Genomic DNA, 20,248 nt, shown 5'->3' with positions numbered 1-20,248 from the left:
TGTAGATTTAGGGAAAATGGAGTAAAGCCCAAATTCACATCTTTCAACCCTGGATAAGCAATGATCACATGTAAAAACGTTTACATTGACAAAAGTGCAGAAGGTGATTTTTCTTCTCTCTCATTCTAATCTTGAGACTTGTGGCTGAGAAAATGGTAAGTAACTAAGGAAACAAAGGACCCCAGGAGAAACCACTCCCAGACGAGCACGCTGTGCACGATGGTGAATGTTCCAGCACGTCAGCGGCACCTTCATATCCACGGTGTATGTGTGTGAGGTGGAGGGGCTGCCTCCGAGAACTGGCACTTAAAGCACTCTCCAAAGTTACAGGGCTGTGTTTACAGGTTCCCTGCAAATTCACACTTTCACCTTCTTCCTAAGAGAAAGAAAAGATGTGTTGGCTGCAATATATACGTCTAGCAGATGTCTATTCCTATCTGCTCATGAAGTAAGTAAGACTGTCTAAGGGATTCATATTCTGATTAAGCTTAGTAAAAATGAAATCAACATTAGAAAAGTACACTCCGGCCCTCTGCCTTGGTTAGAAAGTTGGACAGCTCCAAAGCGAAACAAGCGATGGTGGAAAAAGGTCGACCCTGCTGGTGGAGGCCAGAGAGACCGCGTTGGCCTCCACCTCCAGCAGTTTCTAGAAAATCCTTCCACATTCTCACCACTTAGGTCCACAGTGCTCTTTATGTTCTCCTACTTACCAACGGCTTGGTTTCATCCTCGTCCTTGAAATAATAGAGCTGGTCTCCCTTGAGTACGAACCAGCGGGTGTGCCAGGTCTTCACAAAGCCTCCTTGCTTCCTCAGCCACCCACACTTCATGGCGCTCTGCCGCCCTTGGCCTGGATGGGGCTTTTCCACAGAGTCACCACTCTCCTCCATGACTGAGCTGGGGACTTTCCTGGTGGGCAAACGAAATGAAGGGGAGAATGAGTTCCTCTCATCATCATTCCTCCCTTAAGCCACCCCGTCTTTAACAAATAAGTAAATAAAGGTTTTAAAAAGCTGGAGACAGTCTGCAAAACACTGATCAACTCCTATCTAGAATCCAACTAGAGACCTATGAACATGCCTGCAGGAAACGCTGAGAGAACTTGCTGTGCTTTCCTGCCTTCTTAGCCAACTGGTTTAAGATAAGAATTCTTGGGAAAGTTCTAGAGGTAATGTATAGAAAAGCAATTTTTGAAAATAATCTAAAGCAACTAATAAAAACATAATTTGCCTGGTGTGCACTGGCCTGTGGTTACCTGAGCACGCGCAGGTACCACACATGTTAAAGTCTGAGCTTAGAGACCTTGGTGGGAGCCATTTGGTTTGCAGGTGTGGAAAATTCTCTAGAGCTATGACCTCCCGCCTCCCAAGTAGCCCCTTGACAGTTTCTTTGGTTAGCCAGGATTAAGTGGGGCTGAAAAATCCAGAATAACACAAAAAACAAACACTCGCTTAACCACTGAATTTCCTTTTCCCATAACCACCCTCAGACTTTAGGAAGGAGTGGTCTGCCCAGCCCAGGACATAATGATGCACATTTGAAAGTTATTTAAGGAAGGAGGCCAAAGCTGGACAGTCCCTACACAGCAAAAAAGAAAAAAAAAATTAAGAAAAAGCTGATGAAAGTGAAAATATTAATCATCAGTAGAGAAGTGAAATGGCCACAGGAGGAAAGAGGAGGAAAAGCCAAGGATCTAGAAGGAAGAGGGAAGAGATTTTCCCATCCCACGGAATTTCTCTGAGTCTCTCTGACCTTTTTTTCTACACATTTATTCAGGAACTGATAGCAGACAAAAGGAGCATTGACCGGTTATGTTTGCACATTATTCAGTGGAGCCTGCTAATTACCTCGAAGCACTTTGGGAAGCTTTTAAACTTAACAGAAAGCATGAAGAGAGTCTAAGCTCTCACTTTTGCCTTTGACAAGAGTAGAAAATTGAGATTAACTAATGAATGATAGGATGGTGCTATTTAGGCATATTTACGCATAAAGGTCTTCTTTTGTCTTCTGATCAGGTCTTCTGATCAATTTGAGAAGGCGACTCACGGTCTGGATCTGTCTGCATGTTCACTGCTGATTTCTCAGCCACATTACAGGGTCCCAGACCCAGTCATTTATTCCACGAAGCCCCCGGTCAGCCCTCGTGGAGGCAAACTTTCCATTTCCAGGCTGGAGCTGCTTGAGTGTGATCTTGCCACTCCAGCTGAAGAAGATCTTCAGTTCAAAAGACTTCTTTTGACCAATTCAACCATCCCTCAGGAGATTTGCTTCCGCTACCAGTCTGTATTCCAATCTGATTTCAAATTTCTTCCCATTAAAATCCTCTGGAATTTCAAGGTGGTGATACTCCTTTGAATTAATGCTGCCATCTCTATGGAGCACCGGAAACTGCCGCAATGGGACTTTCCCACGCGACATTTGTGCAGGGAATGCACCTCCCACAAGCCCGTGAGTGCCTGCAGACTGGAGCACGCCAGGCTCTCGGCCTGCTATGCCCTGCGGACAGGAGCTTTCATCTCTTCTTTCACAGTGCTTGACCTAGTCTAAAAAAGCCCTGTAAACCCCACTCTAAGTGAACAATAAATGCTATCGTGTAATTTAGATAATGAGGCTGTTTGTTTAGACCATCCTAAATAATCTTGTTTTTGTTCCCTGGTATTTAAATTATGCAAAGCTACACAATTAACTTCATCAGAATTTATTCTTTGACCAAACATCTGAACTTATAAAATTAAACAAGACTATAAAATAAACATTCCAGTGCATGTGTGGACACACACACACACATACACACACAATGCATTACAGAAAAACAAATCCTTTGTCTCATTCCTCTCAAATTCATGCTTTCTATTAAGTTTAAAAACTTCTCAAAGTGCTTCGAGGTAATTAGCAGGCTACAATGAGTAATGTGAAAATACAACTGCCCAATGCCCCTTTTGTGTGCTATCAGTGAAAATGTGTACCCCGGACATGGTTTATAATTCTTCCTGGATCAGCTGTTTACAAGGCTGCCTGAAGGCAACGAAAGCCCTGTCCACTGAACTGGGTAAGCTACTACATTCATGAATATAGCACAAAGGACGTTTAATAACATTAATTGTAAATTCATTAAAACATAGGAAAATAACTTTATCATCTCCTCAAGGAAAAACAATATCACAATTCTTGCTAGATGAAGAAAATTAAGTTCTCTAAAAATCACCATGATTTCTATGATAGCCTTGCTATTTGTACAGAAATTAAATGACTGTCATGTAACCCTTCATCTTTAAGCTCTGACAGCTATCACCTCTATAACCTCGTAGGTGTGGTACTGAATGTCTTCGTTTTTAGTGCAAGACTGGTAAACAGTGAAGCTCAATCCATGTTTGAGGAAGTAACTGAATTTGCGATGGGTTTCAGGCCAGGGGTCTAAAACTGAACATGATCTCCCTCTGAAACCTGATCCTTCCTTAAATTGGACCTGAGTGAATAACACTCAAATAAAATATGTCCAGTGGCAAAAAGAAAAGTAATCATTGGATTCTCCATTCTCTCCCACCTTGAAGATCACATAAATCAGCAAATCAAAAAGGTAAGAGCCCCCAAAATCTTTTACGTCTGTCCCACATGGCTTCATCTTTCTTGCCACACCATGGTCCAGGTGACAACACTCCTCTGAGAAGACAGTTCTAACGTCCTTCCAACCAATTTCCCTCCTTCCACTCCATGAACACCAACACAAACACTGCCTACCACATGTGCCATCCCTCAAAGAGGGGCCAAAGTGAGCTTTTAGAAATCCAAATCAGACAATTACTCTCTACACCTAAAAATGTGTTGTTGGTTTCTCCCAGTAATTATTTCAAAATTCAGAGTTATGCCATGGCCTCCAGGGCTCTGAATCATCTGGCCTGGCTCTCTCTCCAGTGCAGTCTAGTACCGCCTCCTCCCCACACCCACACACATGCACACCTCCCCAGTCTCCTTCACTCCACAAACACCCAGGCTCCTTCTTTACCAAATCAACATAACAATGGCAATATTGGAAGGGTGTAACATGCAGCCTCTCCAAAATAAAGCAAGAAGAGCTGAGAAATTAAGCATCGTCATATTGCTCCTAGGAAAAAGCCTTAATGGCTTGTAGCCTTGAATGGTCTTTCAGCAGTGGAAACTGATTTCCCCATCTGCTTTTATGGTGCTGTTTTGCAATGAAAGGAACCAGAATCACAACAGTTTCATGCGCTACCAGAATGAAATTCATGCTCCCAAAAGAAGATTCTCAACTCAAACAGCACACACATAGGTATTTATATATGTGACTTCTTTTCAATAAACAGTACAAAAGTGAAGATGTATGTAACAGAATGCCAGGTAACAGAGTGTTATACTGTGTTTGAATTGCAGGTGACACAGAAACGATTACACAGGTTCAGCAAACACGAGTCAGTAAGATACAAGGAGGAAGGAGGGAACTAAGGCGAAACACAGAGGGAATAACTTAAGTGGGCTACAGTTCCACCACATGCCTCCAGCGCCAGGCAAGCAGGAGCCATCAACTCCACATCAGGTGGATGTGGGGGAAACTCCAGTCTGGCCTCAGTCAAGTCAGTTCCCTCAGCCCTGGTGGGATATGTATCTCACTGTGCAGGATTTGCTGTGTATGGTTTCATGATCTCTACACAAACAAATCACTCCAGGTGTTCAGGCAAAAAACAGTGATCCATTCTATTGCTAGGAAAGAAATCAAAAGCGAGCAACACTGGAAAATACAATTTATGAGAGATCTATGGGGCTTTCAACTGTAATTTTGATCACATTCGAGAGTTGCCTTTGTGTTGGCACTGGAATCAAAATTCTCTATAAAATGTGATTCCCTTATACACAGTGTATAACCACAAATGGCCAATATTTGTCTGAACTCTCCTATCAATATTTTTAAAGCTCCATTTGTTGTATAGGTACGACTGGCACACTGGTTTGTCAAGCAGTAGAACATTTTATTGGCTGTAAGTCTAAATCCCAGCATACAGCCTGTGTATAAAGAATGATTCACATTAAAAGATCTTGGATGAAGAATGGGACGGCACATGTAAGCATGCATGTGTGCAGCTGCATGTGCCTGCATGTGTACATGCATGTAGATACATGTTGAGAATAAAATAAGTCAAAATATTTGTTGATACTATCATTTTTTAAAATAGTGTCACAGCACTGGAAGATATATAAACACACATCTGCAGATCTGATAATCTTAGATGAAACAAAAGCACCACGCAATGTTCCTGAAATACCCTTGTTTGTGCTAGTATTACTATGAACCTGCAAAGTTATGGGTTATTATTATGTCTTAAAACATTTCTTCAAAAACTGTGTACCTGGTTTAGAATCTAAAGTTCTTTTTTCATTTTAAATAATTAAAGTGTTTCAGGATAAAATATCACAAAATGTACTTTTCCGTGTTAGTCACATGCAACTTGATTTCAAATGTGCAATCCTACTTCAGCTTAGCTGTGAATGCCAAACCCTACTAGGTCTCTCCTGCCCACAGCTTCCTCCACCTGGTTTCCACCTGGGACTCGGTCTTGCTCTCGGGCAAGTCCACCTCTTCTACTCTTGCTCCCTGGAGCAGAAGTTGATACCCCACATGAAGCTCTCCTACCTCCTGCTTTGGACTGAATGATTCTCCTACCCTCTTATGTTGGAACCCTGCCCTCCAATGTGACAGGAGTTGAAGATGAGGCTCTGGGGAGGAAATCAAGGCTAAGTGAGGCCCTGAGGGTGGGGGGTGCTGGCCTGACAGGGTCAATGCCCAAGTAGGAAGGGATCGGGTAACTTTCTGGTTCTGTCTCTTTCTGTGCCTGCACAACGGGTCAGGTGAGCACACAGTAAGACAGTGGCTGCTCACAAGGCATGAGAAGAGGATTCGGAATGAAACTCATTTTGTCAGAACTTAGAGTCTAGAATTCCCAGGCTCCAGAACTGCACGAGATCCATTTAAACTGTGTAAGCCACCCAGTCTATGGTATTCTGTCATGGCAGCCTACGCAGACTAAAGCACCTGCTAATGCACGCAGCCGGCCACCAGGTCTGAATGTTGCCACTTCTCCATCTCCCAAGATATTGCTTCACGGAAGGGGAATCTCCAGTACACAGACTGTCTTGGTTATTTTTCTCTCATTGTTGACACAAAATACCTGATGCTCAAAATTAAAGAAGGGAAGGTTTATTTAATTTACAGTTTTTGGAGGTTTCAGTCCATACTCAGCTGGCTCCAAGGCAGGGTGGTGTGGCTAAGGGGCAGCTGTTCATTGCAGCCACAAACATCAAGGGCAAAAAGGGCAAAAGAGGAGAAAACAGCCTTCTTCCCTCCCTTATATTGTATGCTGGCTCCACCCCTGGGCTGGTGCAGCTCTCACACCACCAATCCCAGCGCTAGACAATGGACCAATCACAAACACTAGATTCAACCACCTCCATGACTGCATGAGGCATGGCAGGTCCACTAGACACACAGCCCCACTCCATCTGCCCCAAACCTTAGTCAAACACTAGCTGGAAAGGAAGTGCAAAACGCAGCCTCTTCTTATGAAAAAATAGCTGTGTTGAAATCTGGACTCCAGAATTCCCCACTAGATTAGGCCACATCTGCTGTATCCTTTTACCCCATCCTGTTCTCTTACCCACAACTCCACTTCCTCTGAGCCCCAAACTAGCAAATGACACCTCAAGCTCTAGGGACACTGGCCGTGGACGACCCTGACTTGCTGGTCACTCAACTTCTACCAGCAGCCCCTCTTCCTCCTCCCACTAAGGAAGCAATAGTGGGACATTAACCTAGGCGCCGTTCTTCCCTGCCAAACGTGGTAAAGCTTCTGTTGCCCTTCTCCATGTACGGTCAAGCCAGGCTGAGGCTCAGCCTCTCAGGTCTGGTGAAGCCAGGCAAAGGGACAATGAATTCAGAAATGGGTTTAAGTGCCAAAGCGTGTGGCAGGAAGGTGCTGCAGAGCAGTGCAAGAGTGAACAGGCGGAATCCAAAGAAGATGAAGGCAGAAGTAAAGAGAAAGGTAAAAATAAGGAAAAATAGTTTAGACCTCCAAGTGGAACCTGGCAGTGAACTACAGGCACTCTGGTTTGGGTGTGGTGTGTGTTCCCCACAGAGTCGGGTAGGGTGCTGGGAGCAGGCAGGAGCTCTCAGAAGTGAGTCTTCCTGGAAAGTGACTAGGTCACCAGGAGCGTCCCTCCCTCTTGGAGGAAGATAACACTCTCCACAGATCCCGGCTAGCTCTCCTGGGAGCACGGTGTTATGAAAAGTGTGAGTCTGACCCCAGATCTCTCCAGCACCCTGGCTTCCCACACGCTATCATTTGTGCACACTCCCACAGTAGTGACACCACCCTCCACAGAGTCATCTTGGCTCCCACCATGGTGACACCATCCCCCACGAAACCCTTGTGGTTCCCAACAGGTTCCCAACAGGGTGACACCATCCACCACTGAGGCCTCATTGGAGGCTGATGGATGGCACTGCCTTTTCAGCCTCCAATGCCACGAGGCAAATAAACCTCTTTTATTTAGAAAGGACTCAATCTCCGAAATTTTGTTAGAGGAAAAGAAGACACACCATTACAATGTGGTCACATAGGGCTCAACCCTGAGTGAAAGTATACTTCACACCCCCCACACCTACACACACACACACACACACACACACACGAGTATTTACGTCAAGGTGAGTGTAATAAAGTGTAAAAGACAGTGCAGCCTTTCAGAGTCCCTATTTCAAACACGACAACTCACAAATCCAGCTACACTGCGTTTCTGTCTTTGATACGGAATACAATACGATCACCCTGTATTTATTCCCTGAATCCATTCTTGCCACGGTGATGTATCACATTCTTTCTATAACAGCCGAAATTCCTTTTGGAAAGCAAATCAAGTCCTATTACTGTGACACCTAGAAATCTCTAGTCGTTACTCATTTAACCCAGAGCTAAATTCTAGAGACCCAGGACAATCCCTGTCTATCTTTCTCAGAATGCTGCTGCCACATGTTTGAACTTTTAACTCTTCTTCATTCAATTCTTGATCCATGTGTTTGTTACCTTATCACTAAAAGACCTGCTCCATGGCCCTCCTTAGTACTGTGCCCTCCTCATCCTTCACCATGTGTACTGCATCAGTCTCGCACCTCCTCCTCAGTGCACAGGAGCCTCTACTTTATTTTAGTCAGTGTTTTAGTTGTTTACCTGTCTCCCTCTGGCATAAGAGTACTAGACGTTGGCAGTCTCCCCCCTAATGGCACAGAGCAGAGAGGAAATACAGTGGCTATTGAATACATAAGTTATATGTCGAATCCATGACACCTTGTAGGCGTCAAACTACCAGAAAGCCTAACACTGACAAGCAACAAAAATGAGTCACAAACTAAAGACTCACACAAGATCCTACATATCTCTCTCTATATATATATGATAGAGAGAGAGAGAGAGAGAGAGAGAGAGAGAGAGAGAGAGAAAGAGAGAGAGATGTATACATGGCTCTGGAAATATGTACATCTACAAGAAAAAAGTAACAAGAAAGGATTGAAAGAATTAGGTTTTAGGAGCGGATAATAACAAGAAAATAAAACTGGTGATAACTACTAACTCAAGAAAACCATGAAAGGAAAAAATCATGTTCAGTTCCTCGCTGCCTATCATATCAGCTCTTTGTCTGAAGAACAGATCAAAGTGCGGTGCCCACAAGCCCATCAGCTCTCCAGGTCCAATATTTGCAGGATTAGGCGTGGACTTCCTGGTCCCTCACATCAATCCCAGGAGCACATATCTGTTGTTAGGAAGCACCCATCTCTGGAGCCTGTGTTTTATACCTGTCTCCCACTGCCTGGACTTGAGGTCAGCTTCCGTTCTACCTGCAGGTTCTACAAAGCTTCCCTGGTTCCAGCGCCCCTTCCCCTCTCTCAGTGCTCTCTCCAGTGCTCCCCTACCACACTGGTCACTACTTCTATCCCACATGGACCACATACTTACTGATTTTCAGGTTCCTACAGCCTCCTTTCTAAGGGTATAAGTTCCCTGGAATCCATCACATTAACAGGCATAGGATGAACACACAGGATTATGGAATAAATGGCAAATGCATGAATGAAACAAAGAAGAAAGGAATGCTTCAGTCAGTTTCTGAGGCTAAAATTGACCCCAGAGGCCTCCAGCGTCCCTAGTATCCTGGAATATTTGCAAGTACTAGATATAAGAGAAGGACATCACACCAACCTCTCCATCTGAACCTGACCAAAGTGGGTGGCTAAAGCTAAACCGAACTCCAGAAACCACCTAGCAAAGCACTTTACTCTGAATGCTACTCTCAGGCATGGTTTGGTTATAAATAAAAAACAAGTTCTTCTTAAAAATCATGAAAGGGGTGGCATAAGCACTTGCCTGGTAAGCATGAGGTTGTGTTTGATCCCTGGAACCAAAAAAAGGAAAAGAAAAAAGAAAAAAAAAGAAAGGGAACTGAAAAAGTAAAACAGTTATGGATGAAAACATTAAAAAAGGGTATCATAAGGGTACATCTGCAGAGACTATAGCAATACTAACTTTGTAAATATGTAGCTATAAGAAACACTAGTCCTGTTGCTTGGTTCATTTGAAATTAAATTGTCCAAAATATTAGAAAATAGACAATAGTAGAAAGTTACATATATCTTGGAAAAGTGAGGAACATCAATCTATGTTTTGTATTTTAAGCCTCAATATTTCTGTATAAATTTAGTAAGAAACCAGAACGATGTAATGGGGCATACCGTAAATATTAAAAAATCTCAGCAGTAGTTATTTTGTTTTTGTTTTATATTTAATGCATGCTACTTTGTAGAAAATCTGCTCCATATTAAGGAAGCTTTGATTATACTAGCATGGAAAATATTTTAATGTCTATATAGCAGCACTTCCACCACTGGACGCTATCCGTGGGATAAATGAAAAGAGCAATCATCCAAATTCTCATTGATGGGAGCTGGGGATTTAGCTCAGTGGCATAAGTGCCTGCCTTGCAAGCAGGCAGTCATGAGTTCGATCCCTGGTACCAATAAAAAGGAAAAAGACAAAAAAAACAAATTCTCATTGATGATCATCTGATGAGGAAAAAAGAAACTAATCCCAGTAAATGCCTCCCTCCAGTGGGATTCAGAAGAGTCAACAGACCCATGGCGGGTCACAGCAGACATCACCAATTCATCACCTAGACACCCACAGGTCCTCTCTGTATAGCACTCCTGGCAGTCACAACCAATCAATCACACAGGGAAAGGACAGGAAGACCGTACTGCGTCATTCCCACAAGCAAAGCAAGAACTGAAGACAACTCTTAAATATCAAGTAGAAACTCCTATTTTCCCATAGAGCATCCCATTTTCTACGGGGGAAGAGAAAGTCAGTTTCCTTGAACGGAAAGAACTAATAATTTTATGAAAGCCTGATGATAGCAAATGTCAAGACAGCTCATGGCCACAAGGAAGTGAAAAAAAAAAAAAAAAAACTGAAAGCCAGGGAAAGGAAACAGGAGTTAACCTGATCTGTGAATAGACTCTTTGAGATAGTGCCAAGAACTTGCTTTTGTAAACCCCTAAATTTTTAAGTCGTTGTAGGTCCCTCCCCTCTCAGTCAGAGTAAACCCTTGTTTTGAAAGCTGGTTCTACACCTCATTGGGAAAAGCAATGGGACTGAAGGAAGGAAGGAAGAAAGGAAGGAAGGAAGGGAGGGAGGGAGGCAAGCAGAATGACACAGGTGGGCTTCTAGGAACAGTGGAGAAAGCAGACAGGGGAGAGGTGGAGGCCGGCAGTAGGATGTGTGAAGCCAAGCCTGGTGGGCCCACCGGGCACTGCCCTGTCAGCTGGGTATGGAAGCCACCTTTGTCCCCAGCATTCAGGGAACCTCTCCAGCCCTGTCCCCTGGTGGTAACATTTTTAAGCTTAGGTAAATTTAGTATCAGCTTTTTCAGAGTCCAGCCTGGGAAAATCAAGCATCAATGACATTATCATGTGACGCTGCTCTGTGGGGCCGGGTTCTTACTCAGCTGCACTTCAAAGGAAACACCAGTGCGTACCTCTGACTAAGGTACTCCTTTGTCTCCAGCAAACTTTGGGCTTTTCCCTTCAAAGAAAGCCCGAGGTACTTAATGATTTCTTCTTTGTCAATTAATCCTGTGGGCTGAGCATCATCCAGCTTGCTTTGCAAACCCAGGAAAATTACCAGGCACCCGAGTATATAAACCTTGTCCTAATCACTGAGCCACGGTTACTTCCCAGGGGTCCTCTATACTGAGATAAGACAAGGACTTAAAGCGGGTGAGAAGAGGGACGTCCGAGCAAAGAAAAGGAGTCCAAGTGTCGTTCCACTTCATTCCGCATTGTTCACATTTTAAATTTTTAAAAATTTCTACATGGTAAACTGTGATCTCTAATCATGACTTCCCCACCAGGGCAGCATTCAACCTAACCACAGAATTTGATTCACTTCTCATCCAACTCAGTCTGCAACCAGAATCATGGAAATAATTAAGTCCCTGAACCAAGGCACCGCTGCAGCAATTAATTTACCCTTGATTTTTAGATAAGCTGAATAGCAAACCACCTTTACTATACCTGAATATATTTAAGTAGCATTTCAGGGAAAGGAAATAAACCTTCCACATTAAAAAACAACATTTTTTAAAGTAGGTGGCTTAGAGGGACCTGTGTCATTTGAAATGTCCACAAGCTATGGTTGGGTCATCTGTTTCCTTGTAGCCCATGTCCCCGGTGGTACCAGTGTCCCCCTGCTTATCAACCTGGACCTGGGGGCGTGAAGTGCCTAGCACAGGGACGGGCCCAGGAGGCAGTGCCTGGCTGAAGCAGTGACAGGTGGCTCCTTCCTCAAGATGGTTTCTGTGGCACTGGGCAGATGGACCTTTCGGTTGATAGCACCCATCCTCTCTGTCCCATGGAACAAAGGGTCTGCACACAGAGCTCTGCCAACACAGCGGACAGACAGAAGAGCAGAGCACACGCAGGCACTGATGTGGACCTGAAGTCCTGGTCCTGGCGTAGGTCTTACTCTTCCCAGAAAAGTGAACACATAAAGTCTTTTGCTTCAGCTGGTTTGAGTTGGTTTCAATATGCTTGCTCACTCTTGCTGATTGGGCTGAGGGCAGTGAGGTGCCCCTAGCAAGGACTGCACCACATGTCTGTACCACATGTTCTAAACGCTGTTCCCTTCTAAGCAGAGGCAGGACCATCTGAATTAAGGCTAATTCCCAGGCTTCTGCTTGAAAAGCATAAGTCAGAAAGTAAGGAAATACTCAGGAATGATGGTCAATATAACAAAAACGGGACTGCATGAGGAGGCTAAATACAGGACAACTGGAACATCTGAATAAATAATGACAGTAAGGATTTACCCACAGCATGGAACATCACACACACACACACGGTGTCAGTTATGTGAGGGACTTGCACCTCCACTGGTTTTGGTATTGCAGGGAATCCTTGAACAATCCTTTGTGGAGTCTGTGGAATGACTGCATATGCCTGTGTGTGTGTGCACACATGTGTATGTGTGTGTGTATGCTCATTTCATTTTCACACTAACTCGGTAAATTATATGCCATTTTATTTCCACCTTTCAGATGGAGAAATTCAGGTAGAGAAGATACCTACAGTCCCACTGGCGAGAAGTAGATGGCTCAGGACACCCAGGAATCTGAACCTAGGGTAATGCTGCAGAGAGTATGCTTCTAAGTACTTGTCTGCATGGCCTCTCAAATACTACAGGCAAACAAATCCTCGGGTAGGCCAGACCCATGCATCCAAGATTTCCACGAGAAAAGGTGGACGGAGCCATAACTCTTTACCCTTCACTCCAATCTCTGACACGAGATTTTCTTCCATATACTTAAATAACCATGTCGATGTGCGTGCCTCATGTGCTGATCTATCATTAGCACGTGTTTATCTTGACACTTGAGCACCAACATTTTGAGTTTCTGCTTTAAAATTCTGAGCCTGGGTACATCCTCCCAGGCGAACCACACCTCAGCCCCCTTCGCTGCTCAGCAGCCGTCAGCTGAAGGAGCTCAGAGGCTGCCGCTGTGGAAATCAGCAGACAAAACACAGCCACGTGGCAGCAAACTAGATATTCTCAGTGCAGGACGGGTGAAAATGAAGCATATGTGTTTGGTACTTTATGTAAAGAAAATTACATAGTGACAAATCTCCTTTTTGCCTTTTAAAAAATGCTGTAAAGCACGATGTCACTTTAGTTGGAAAAGTACGAAGATGAAAGTGCTAAAAATTTTGTTAAAGCATAACTAACACATGTTCACTTACACCAGATGCAAATACCTGTAAGCACCTGGGTAGCTGAGTTAGGCCTTCCTGGATGCTAGGAAATTACTCATGCAAACCCCAAGCTTGGTGCTCTCCTGGACTGGGAAAAAAATGAATTGGTCAACGGTGTTAAACAAGGGTTATTGTAAGAAAGAGAGGAAAAGAAAGTGCTCCAAAGGATATAATTGCATGCATATTTAAGAGTGTAAGATAGATAACCATATTACTAAGTTTTTGTTGGATCATTGAACAGAACAGTTTGCAGTCTCACTGTTTGAATGTCCACTTTGTATGCTTTAATTTTGTAAGTTGAACAACTATTTCTAAGATGACTATATAATGTTAACTAGTGATTTCTTCTTGTTTATTTTTTTGAAATTCTGTATAACTTGTACCTTTTACTGTTTTGTTCTATTTAAATGAAATTTAAAAACAAACAAACAAACAAGGGTGCCCTGAAAAGGTGATGGGATTATCTAAAAAGGATGAAAGACGCAAGCTACAAGAGTGAGAATTACAATCTCTCCTGTTTTAACATATCTGAGACATTATCTTGACAAAATAATCATGAACACACACACATACACACAGAGCTTCTCATAAATTCCACAGATTCCAAACAAAAATCTAAAAGAAGGCTCTGAGAGGCTACCACAACTTGCTCAAGGCACAAACCCAACAGGCATCTGAGAAGGGCTGCCAGGGGACATTTTTTGATTCTTGAAAGATTTCCCTTTATTTCCTCCTGAACCACATAACTTCACACAGAGACCTTGTGCAAACCACTCCCCTTCCTTCCTTAGCTTTCCCAAAGCTGAAGGAACAAAGGAATAACAGACCACACAGTAGGCAGTGGAATACTCACATCCAAACATAACATTGTTTTTAAAATCTACAAGTTAACAGACCATTGACAGAACAGCAGTATTTCCTCCTCATGGGGGTACTGTAGGGTTTCAATAATTTACGCGGTGCTGCACTTCTGTGATCCTGCACTCTGGGAGGCTGAGGCAGGAAGATCACAATTGTGAGTCCCATCTGGGCAAATTAATGAATTAGTGAGACTTCATCTGAAAAAACTATTTTAGAGAGCTAGGTACAGCTCAGCACAAAGGCCCTGGGTTTTTAGCCTCAGTACTGTAATACTGTAATATATACATTATAAAAAAATAATATATATATATATATATATATATATATATAGTGTGTGTGTGTGTGAAAGATGATTAAACGAAGCATCATTTGCAAAAATTCAAGATTTAGTGCATCTTAAATTACAACTTTAGAAAAATTCTGCTTTCCAAATTGATCATGAAATGTAGTAGACACTCAGATCAATCAGTTAGGAAGTAGAGTAATGTCCCATATCACTTCATCAGCTAATTTTCACTTAGAAAAATGACTAAATACAATTCAAACTTCCTTGGAGATTCAGAAGCTCTTGAGAACCTCATAATGTCATAACAATTAATTATTAGCAGTTTCAATGTTCACAAAATGCTAATAACCTAGGTTGGTTCATCATGTCGGGTTTCCCCACTGCAACCACAGCTGATACCATAACTTCTAGATTGTCACCTCGGGGCAAGGCTGTGTCCTGTCCCACTGTTCTGTTGATTATGCAGAAGAAGCTGTACACTGAATACTTTTTAATATGTGCTTAATATAACTGATCACACTGAATCATTAACAGTGTTTAAAATATCTTCTGGTTATTTTAGCTTGTTCCCTGTTGATTTGAAATGCCATTACAGTTTTTAAATTTTTATTTGTGTTCATTTATAAATGTGGATATACATACGTCAAGAAACTGTAAGTTATGGCTGGGCATTTAGCTCAGTAGTGTAAGCGCCCATCTGGCAAGTGCAAGGTCATGAATTCAATCACCAGTGCCAAAAAAGAAAAAGAAACTGTAAGTTTGTATTTTTAAAAGAAATGCCCTTAAACACCAAATTATTTTAATGCACATTAACTGTAATAATCTGGCAAATTATTTAAAAACTGAAAATGTATGTTATAATAATAAGGATATTTGAAAAGATACTATTTTCCATTCCATAAACCTAATTAAATAACTCATTTAGAAACACAATATTTTTTTGAATTATCACACTATTTTTCTTTTGGTAGCAAGGATCAAGATCACAACCTTGTGCTTGCCAGGCAGGCACTTGTGCCATTAGCTAAGTTCCCAACCCAATTATCACATGTAAGATGGTAGAAAAATGTCAAACTTGAAGGTTGCAAAGTCTTTTTTCCTATTTTCATTTAATTAATTTAAATTTAGTGAAACTATCTGGTGTCTTTTGGGAGGTAACAGGCTAACAAAGGCTGAAAAGCAGAATCTACAAACACAACAATTTAAAAAAAGGGTTTCACACACTTTCTTCTTACACTTCTGTGTGATTTTCCTACTGTGTTGTATGCTAAGGGTATTTTCAAACAACATTTTAATGTGAGTAAAAATGTTTACAAAAGTTAAGACGGTAGATCTAAATAAAGAGGTAAAATGACAGCCTAGAATGGATAGACAAGTTAAAAGCTGTCTAACCCTTATATTTATTATTTTGTCTTTTATGTTTCTAATGAAGACTTGGAAAGAAGGAAAGTAATTATCATATGTTTAATGGGCTATACAGTGAACTATTTTATCTTCATTCCGAACAAAAATATGTCTTGTGTTTATTGCCTTGATGTGTAGACAAATTAAATATTTCTGCTTCAGATCTTACAAACTACCAAATTCTATACCCAGGAGCAGATATTTTCTCATTTTATAAGTAAATATTATATCCTATGATATATTTACCATTCAAATATGCCCAAACTCAGCCACAAATTCAGTGATTACATAAGACTAAATATTCATTAGAAATCATATTGGGCAAGTGGAACCAGAAGTCTTCACATAATCCATAAAAACAAAAAGTCTTTAAAAAGTAAAGTGCCATTATGTGTAACACTGGTCCTTCATCACTGGATAGTGAAGCCCACTTTCCATCACAAGCTCAGAAACTATTGACAACCAGATAAAATCTCATGTGTGTAAATTGACACACATTTCTGAACAGGTACCACACCCTCACAAGGTTTTGTTAAATTACAGTACGTATATCTTCAAATGTAATCACAGAACCCCGAAGGGTTTGCAAATGTTCGGCAAAGTTTACTGTATTTTGATAAAAGTGCTAAAGTCAATGAGTGTTGGTAACAGACTTTCAAATATTTTAGGCCAGTAATTCATTTGTAAGTCAATGAAGATAAAATTGTACCAGTAGGGGAGACAGAGTTCAGGACAGGGCTTTCCTGATCATCCTCAATCTTAGCACTGGTCAAGTAGAGACCATCTCATACCATAAAAATAATCATCTCCCACAAATGATCTTCTGATTGGTTAAAATCAAATTGCTGACATCGGAGAGATTCTGAACCTGACAAATGGCAACACCACATGATTTAACATTGTAAAGCCGAGCGTAAAACAAGAGGAATCAACATAGGACTTCAGTGTATTTAAAACACATGGTTCCTCAAATTGCCTTATATAAACAGGTTCATTTACAGGAAAGACAGCAATTTTATACTTCCTTTCTTCAGCCTTGATCATAAAACCTTTAGATAAATATTTTAGATTGAGTGGATAGTTGACCTTTGCTTTCTAGCTCCATTTATTCCTCAAATCCTAGAGAGGAGAAATCTAGAAGAACATGGCTTGCCCCTCACCCCAACATGCTGACAGTAACTACCAGAGTAAACCATGAATCACCTTCTTCCCAAGATGCTGTAGGTAACAGCATGTGATTTGTTTCTCAGACATGAATCTTCGCTGAGTTATCAAATCATCTTTGAAGCTTGAGAGATACAACTGTACCTCTAAAGAAGTATTTCTCTATTAGGGGGGTCTGAGACCAAATATACACAAACTTGTTATAAGTTTGCTAAGCAACTCATTCACACCAAGTCTTGGCTTGCGTTTGAATGCCTAGTACTGTTGTTTCCCAATTCATAAAACATAAACCATTCTGTAGGAATAAAATATGTAAATTAAAATATTTCCTCCTGTGACACACTGGCTACTATGTACAATCAGTATTGCAGTTTTTAGTAAAACCTACTTACTACTGCCAAGGGTTAACTGCAAGCCTTGGCAAAGTTTCTGCAGCTATAGATGCCAACAGGTAAACACAGGCAAGAGTTAAGAACCCAGGTAAGCAGCCTGGCACAGGAGCACAGCCCTGTAATCCCAGCCCTCTGGAGGCTCAGGCAGGACGTCAGCTAGGAGTTCAAGACAGCCTAAACTACACAGTGAAGACAAATTAATTTAATGTAATTTTTGAAAAATCTGAGGTAAACAATATACTTTCAAAACAATACACTGTCAAAATCCAGTTTATCCTAGAGAATGCTTTCAAAATTTAGTAGGAGCATTATTTTCCCCCCACAGGGCTCTCTTAGCTATATTTGAATTCCCCCCACAGGGCTCTCTTAGCTATATTTGAATTGGTTTTTGTTCATATTCTTTCACATGAAATATCTATATTTCTAGTGCTCCAAGTGAAAAGTTTCTACACACAATCAGAGTGAATAAATCAAAAGGGAAAAGAAGGAATGCTGGCTGTAAATGACTGAAACAGTTGAGACACTGTGTCAACTTGAGAAGTTTATACAAGTTTAACAAGTGACTCAGCAGGGGGCCAGGAGCTCACTTTGTAAACATCCTCAGCCTATGCCCAGGAGGGCAGGGAGATGGTGGGACTGCTACACCTGGCCTGTGGGGAAGGGGGCAGGTAGCCTGCTTACAATGTAAGGGAGGAAAAGAGGCTTTTCTCCCTGTTTTGTTCTTGTTGCTTTGTTTGTCTTCTGTTGCCATGAACTGTTGCCCCTCTACTATACCACCCTGCCTTGGAGCCAGCTGATTATGGACTAAAACCTCCACAAACCATGAGCTAAATAAACCTTTCCTTCCTTACTTTTAAGTATGGAGTATTTCGTCTCAGCAATGAGTGAAAAGTAACCAAGACAATGGGTGAACCAGAGGAGAGAGACCTTGTATCAGTAGCTGACGGGTTTTTCTCTGATTGTGTCTTAGCCTGGGGTTTTATGTCTTAGCCTGGGGTTTTATCGGACCAGCTAGCAGGAGCACTTCTCCAGGCCAAGGACTGGTGTTGGGGACCCCAAATTATAAACTCAGTCTAGGGGCATCCGAAGCTGTTCTTATCCAGTTTTTTGAGCCAGATTCAATGCAGAAACTACCTTCTCTTTTCTGGTCACTGCTGGCATCCTTAGGGCCAGTGAATGCCATGGTACTCACAGGGCAAGATCAGACCTGAGGATGAGATGATTAAGCAAATAAGGTGCCTGGGAAAGCTTCATTTCCTTATCATCCCTTGCCACATCCTTGTCCTTGCAAGAATGCATTGTTCTTCTTTTGTAGTCACCACACTGTTCCTGGAAACACCCACCACCCTTTACCCATTGTCTTTGACTCAGGTGGAATAATACATACCAAGGTGTGAGTGCCTAGGGGCCTTTGGTTCCCAATGAATAACTGGTCATCCCAGATCCCTGCTGCCTCCCTGTTTGGTCTCGTGTTCTTTCTTCTCATCGGAGAGTGGGGACTCACTGCGGAGCTCCTGGTAACTGGCATGGGAAAAGGGTCTCCCATAGATTGGGTCTCCAAATCTTGCATGGCCCCGAAATTAAGCAGAAAGCATGCACCACGTGTGGTGATCAGGAGACTGAAATAAAAGAATGTAGGATGCAGAGCACCGAACCCAAATGAGTACTCAGTACTAATGATTTTCCACTCAGGATTAATTTTCCCTTCAGCAAATTTGGGGAAAAAATGAAAATCTTTCTCACAAAGCTTGTTTGGAGCATGAGGGTTCCTATATTATACATTGTGGAAACACAACACATTCCTGTAGCGTTGAATATGGATTTTTAATAAAGAACTGCATAAAATTACATATGACCTAAAGTAATAAGTAATAAGTAGTATTACCACACATAATATATAAGCATTCACATACACTCAGCATTTTTAAATTAAATAACTTCAATAACCAAAACCACGAAAGAGAAATTTATCATTAGCAGTTTATCAAAAGGCAATTTCTTTTTACTCTTTTTCAGTTTTTTCAACACCTGTAAATTTTACAAAATGTACCTAGCATAAAAAATATTGAATTTTTCATAAATGCAATACAGGAGACCTTTTGTATCTGCAGGTTCTACACGCTCAGATTCAACCAACTTTGAGCTGAAAATATTTTGAAAAAAAAAATCACCTACATGGAACACATCCAAACTTTTGTTTTGTCATTATATTATTAAAAAACCATTAACAACTATGTACAAATCACTTGCACTGTTAGTTACTTTAAATATTACACAGATCATTTAAAGTATATGATTGGATATGACTAAGTGAATGCAAATATTGCTCCATTTTATATGAAGAACTTTAGCAGCTATGGATTTTGGACTCTCAGAAAGCTACTAAAGGACAACTATACTTACTGGGTAAAATAACTGTAATTTCTACAACTGAATGCTAAATTACCTTCCTGATCAAAATATTCCACACCTTCTTCTAGCAATCAAATCATTCAAACAACTACTTCTTGCAATTAGATATTTATTAGAGTTCACATGAGTAATAAAAGAGTATATAAATCTTTTGGAATGGAACTAAAAGCAAACTATGAGGGCCTATTGAAGAGGGGAAAAAAAAAGACAGTAGTGCACGCTACTGAGTATGTATATATTCCCTAGAGAAAAAGTGCCTGTCAACACTATGTGCCACCTCTACTCGAATGCATGCATGTCCTAATTCTCACTGAGAGTGGCAGGCAATAGCCATCCCATGTACCCTCATGTCCTGTACTAGGAATA

General features: G+C 41.5%; 1 protein-coding gene across 2 annotated transcripts in view; it reads right to left on the bottom strand.

Moving 5' to 3' along the window:
• Arhgap24 (Rho GTPase activating protein 24) overlaps positions 1-20,248 on the bottom strand; it is a 705,487-nt gene that overhangs the window by 349,965 nt on the left and 335,274 nt on the right. For both annotated transcript variants that reach the window (XM_063249372.1, XM_003469397.5), the window contains exon 2: positions 711-909. In XM_063249372.1, the coding sequence (XP_063105442.1) occupies positions 711-890 (180 nt within the window). In that variant the 5' untranslated portion in view covers positions 891-909. The remainder of the gene's footprint in view (positions 1-710; positions 910-20,248) is intronic.

This window comes from Cavia porcellus, unplaced genomic scaffold (genome assembly GCF_034190915.1).
Source record: "Cavia porcellus strain 051 isolate PalLab524CR breed Dunkin Hartley unplaced genomic scaffold, mCavPor4.1 scaffold_5, whole genome shotgun sequence".
In the NCBI taxonomy this organism is placed as follows: Eukaryota; Metazoa; Chordata; class Mammalia; order Rodentia; family Caviidae; genus Cavia; species Cavia porcellus.
This window is presented reverse-complemented; position numbering and strand designations above follow the sequence as displayed.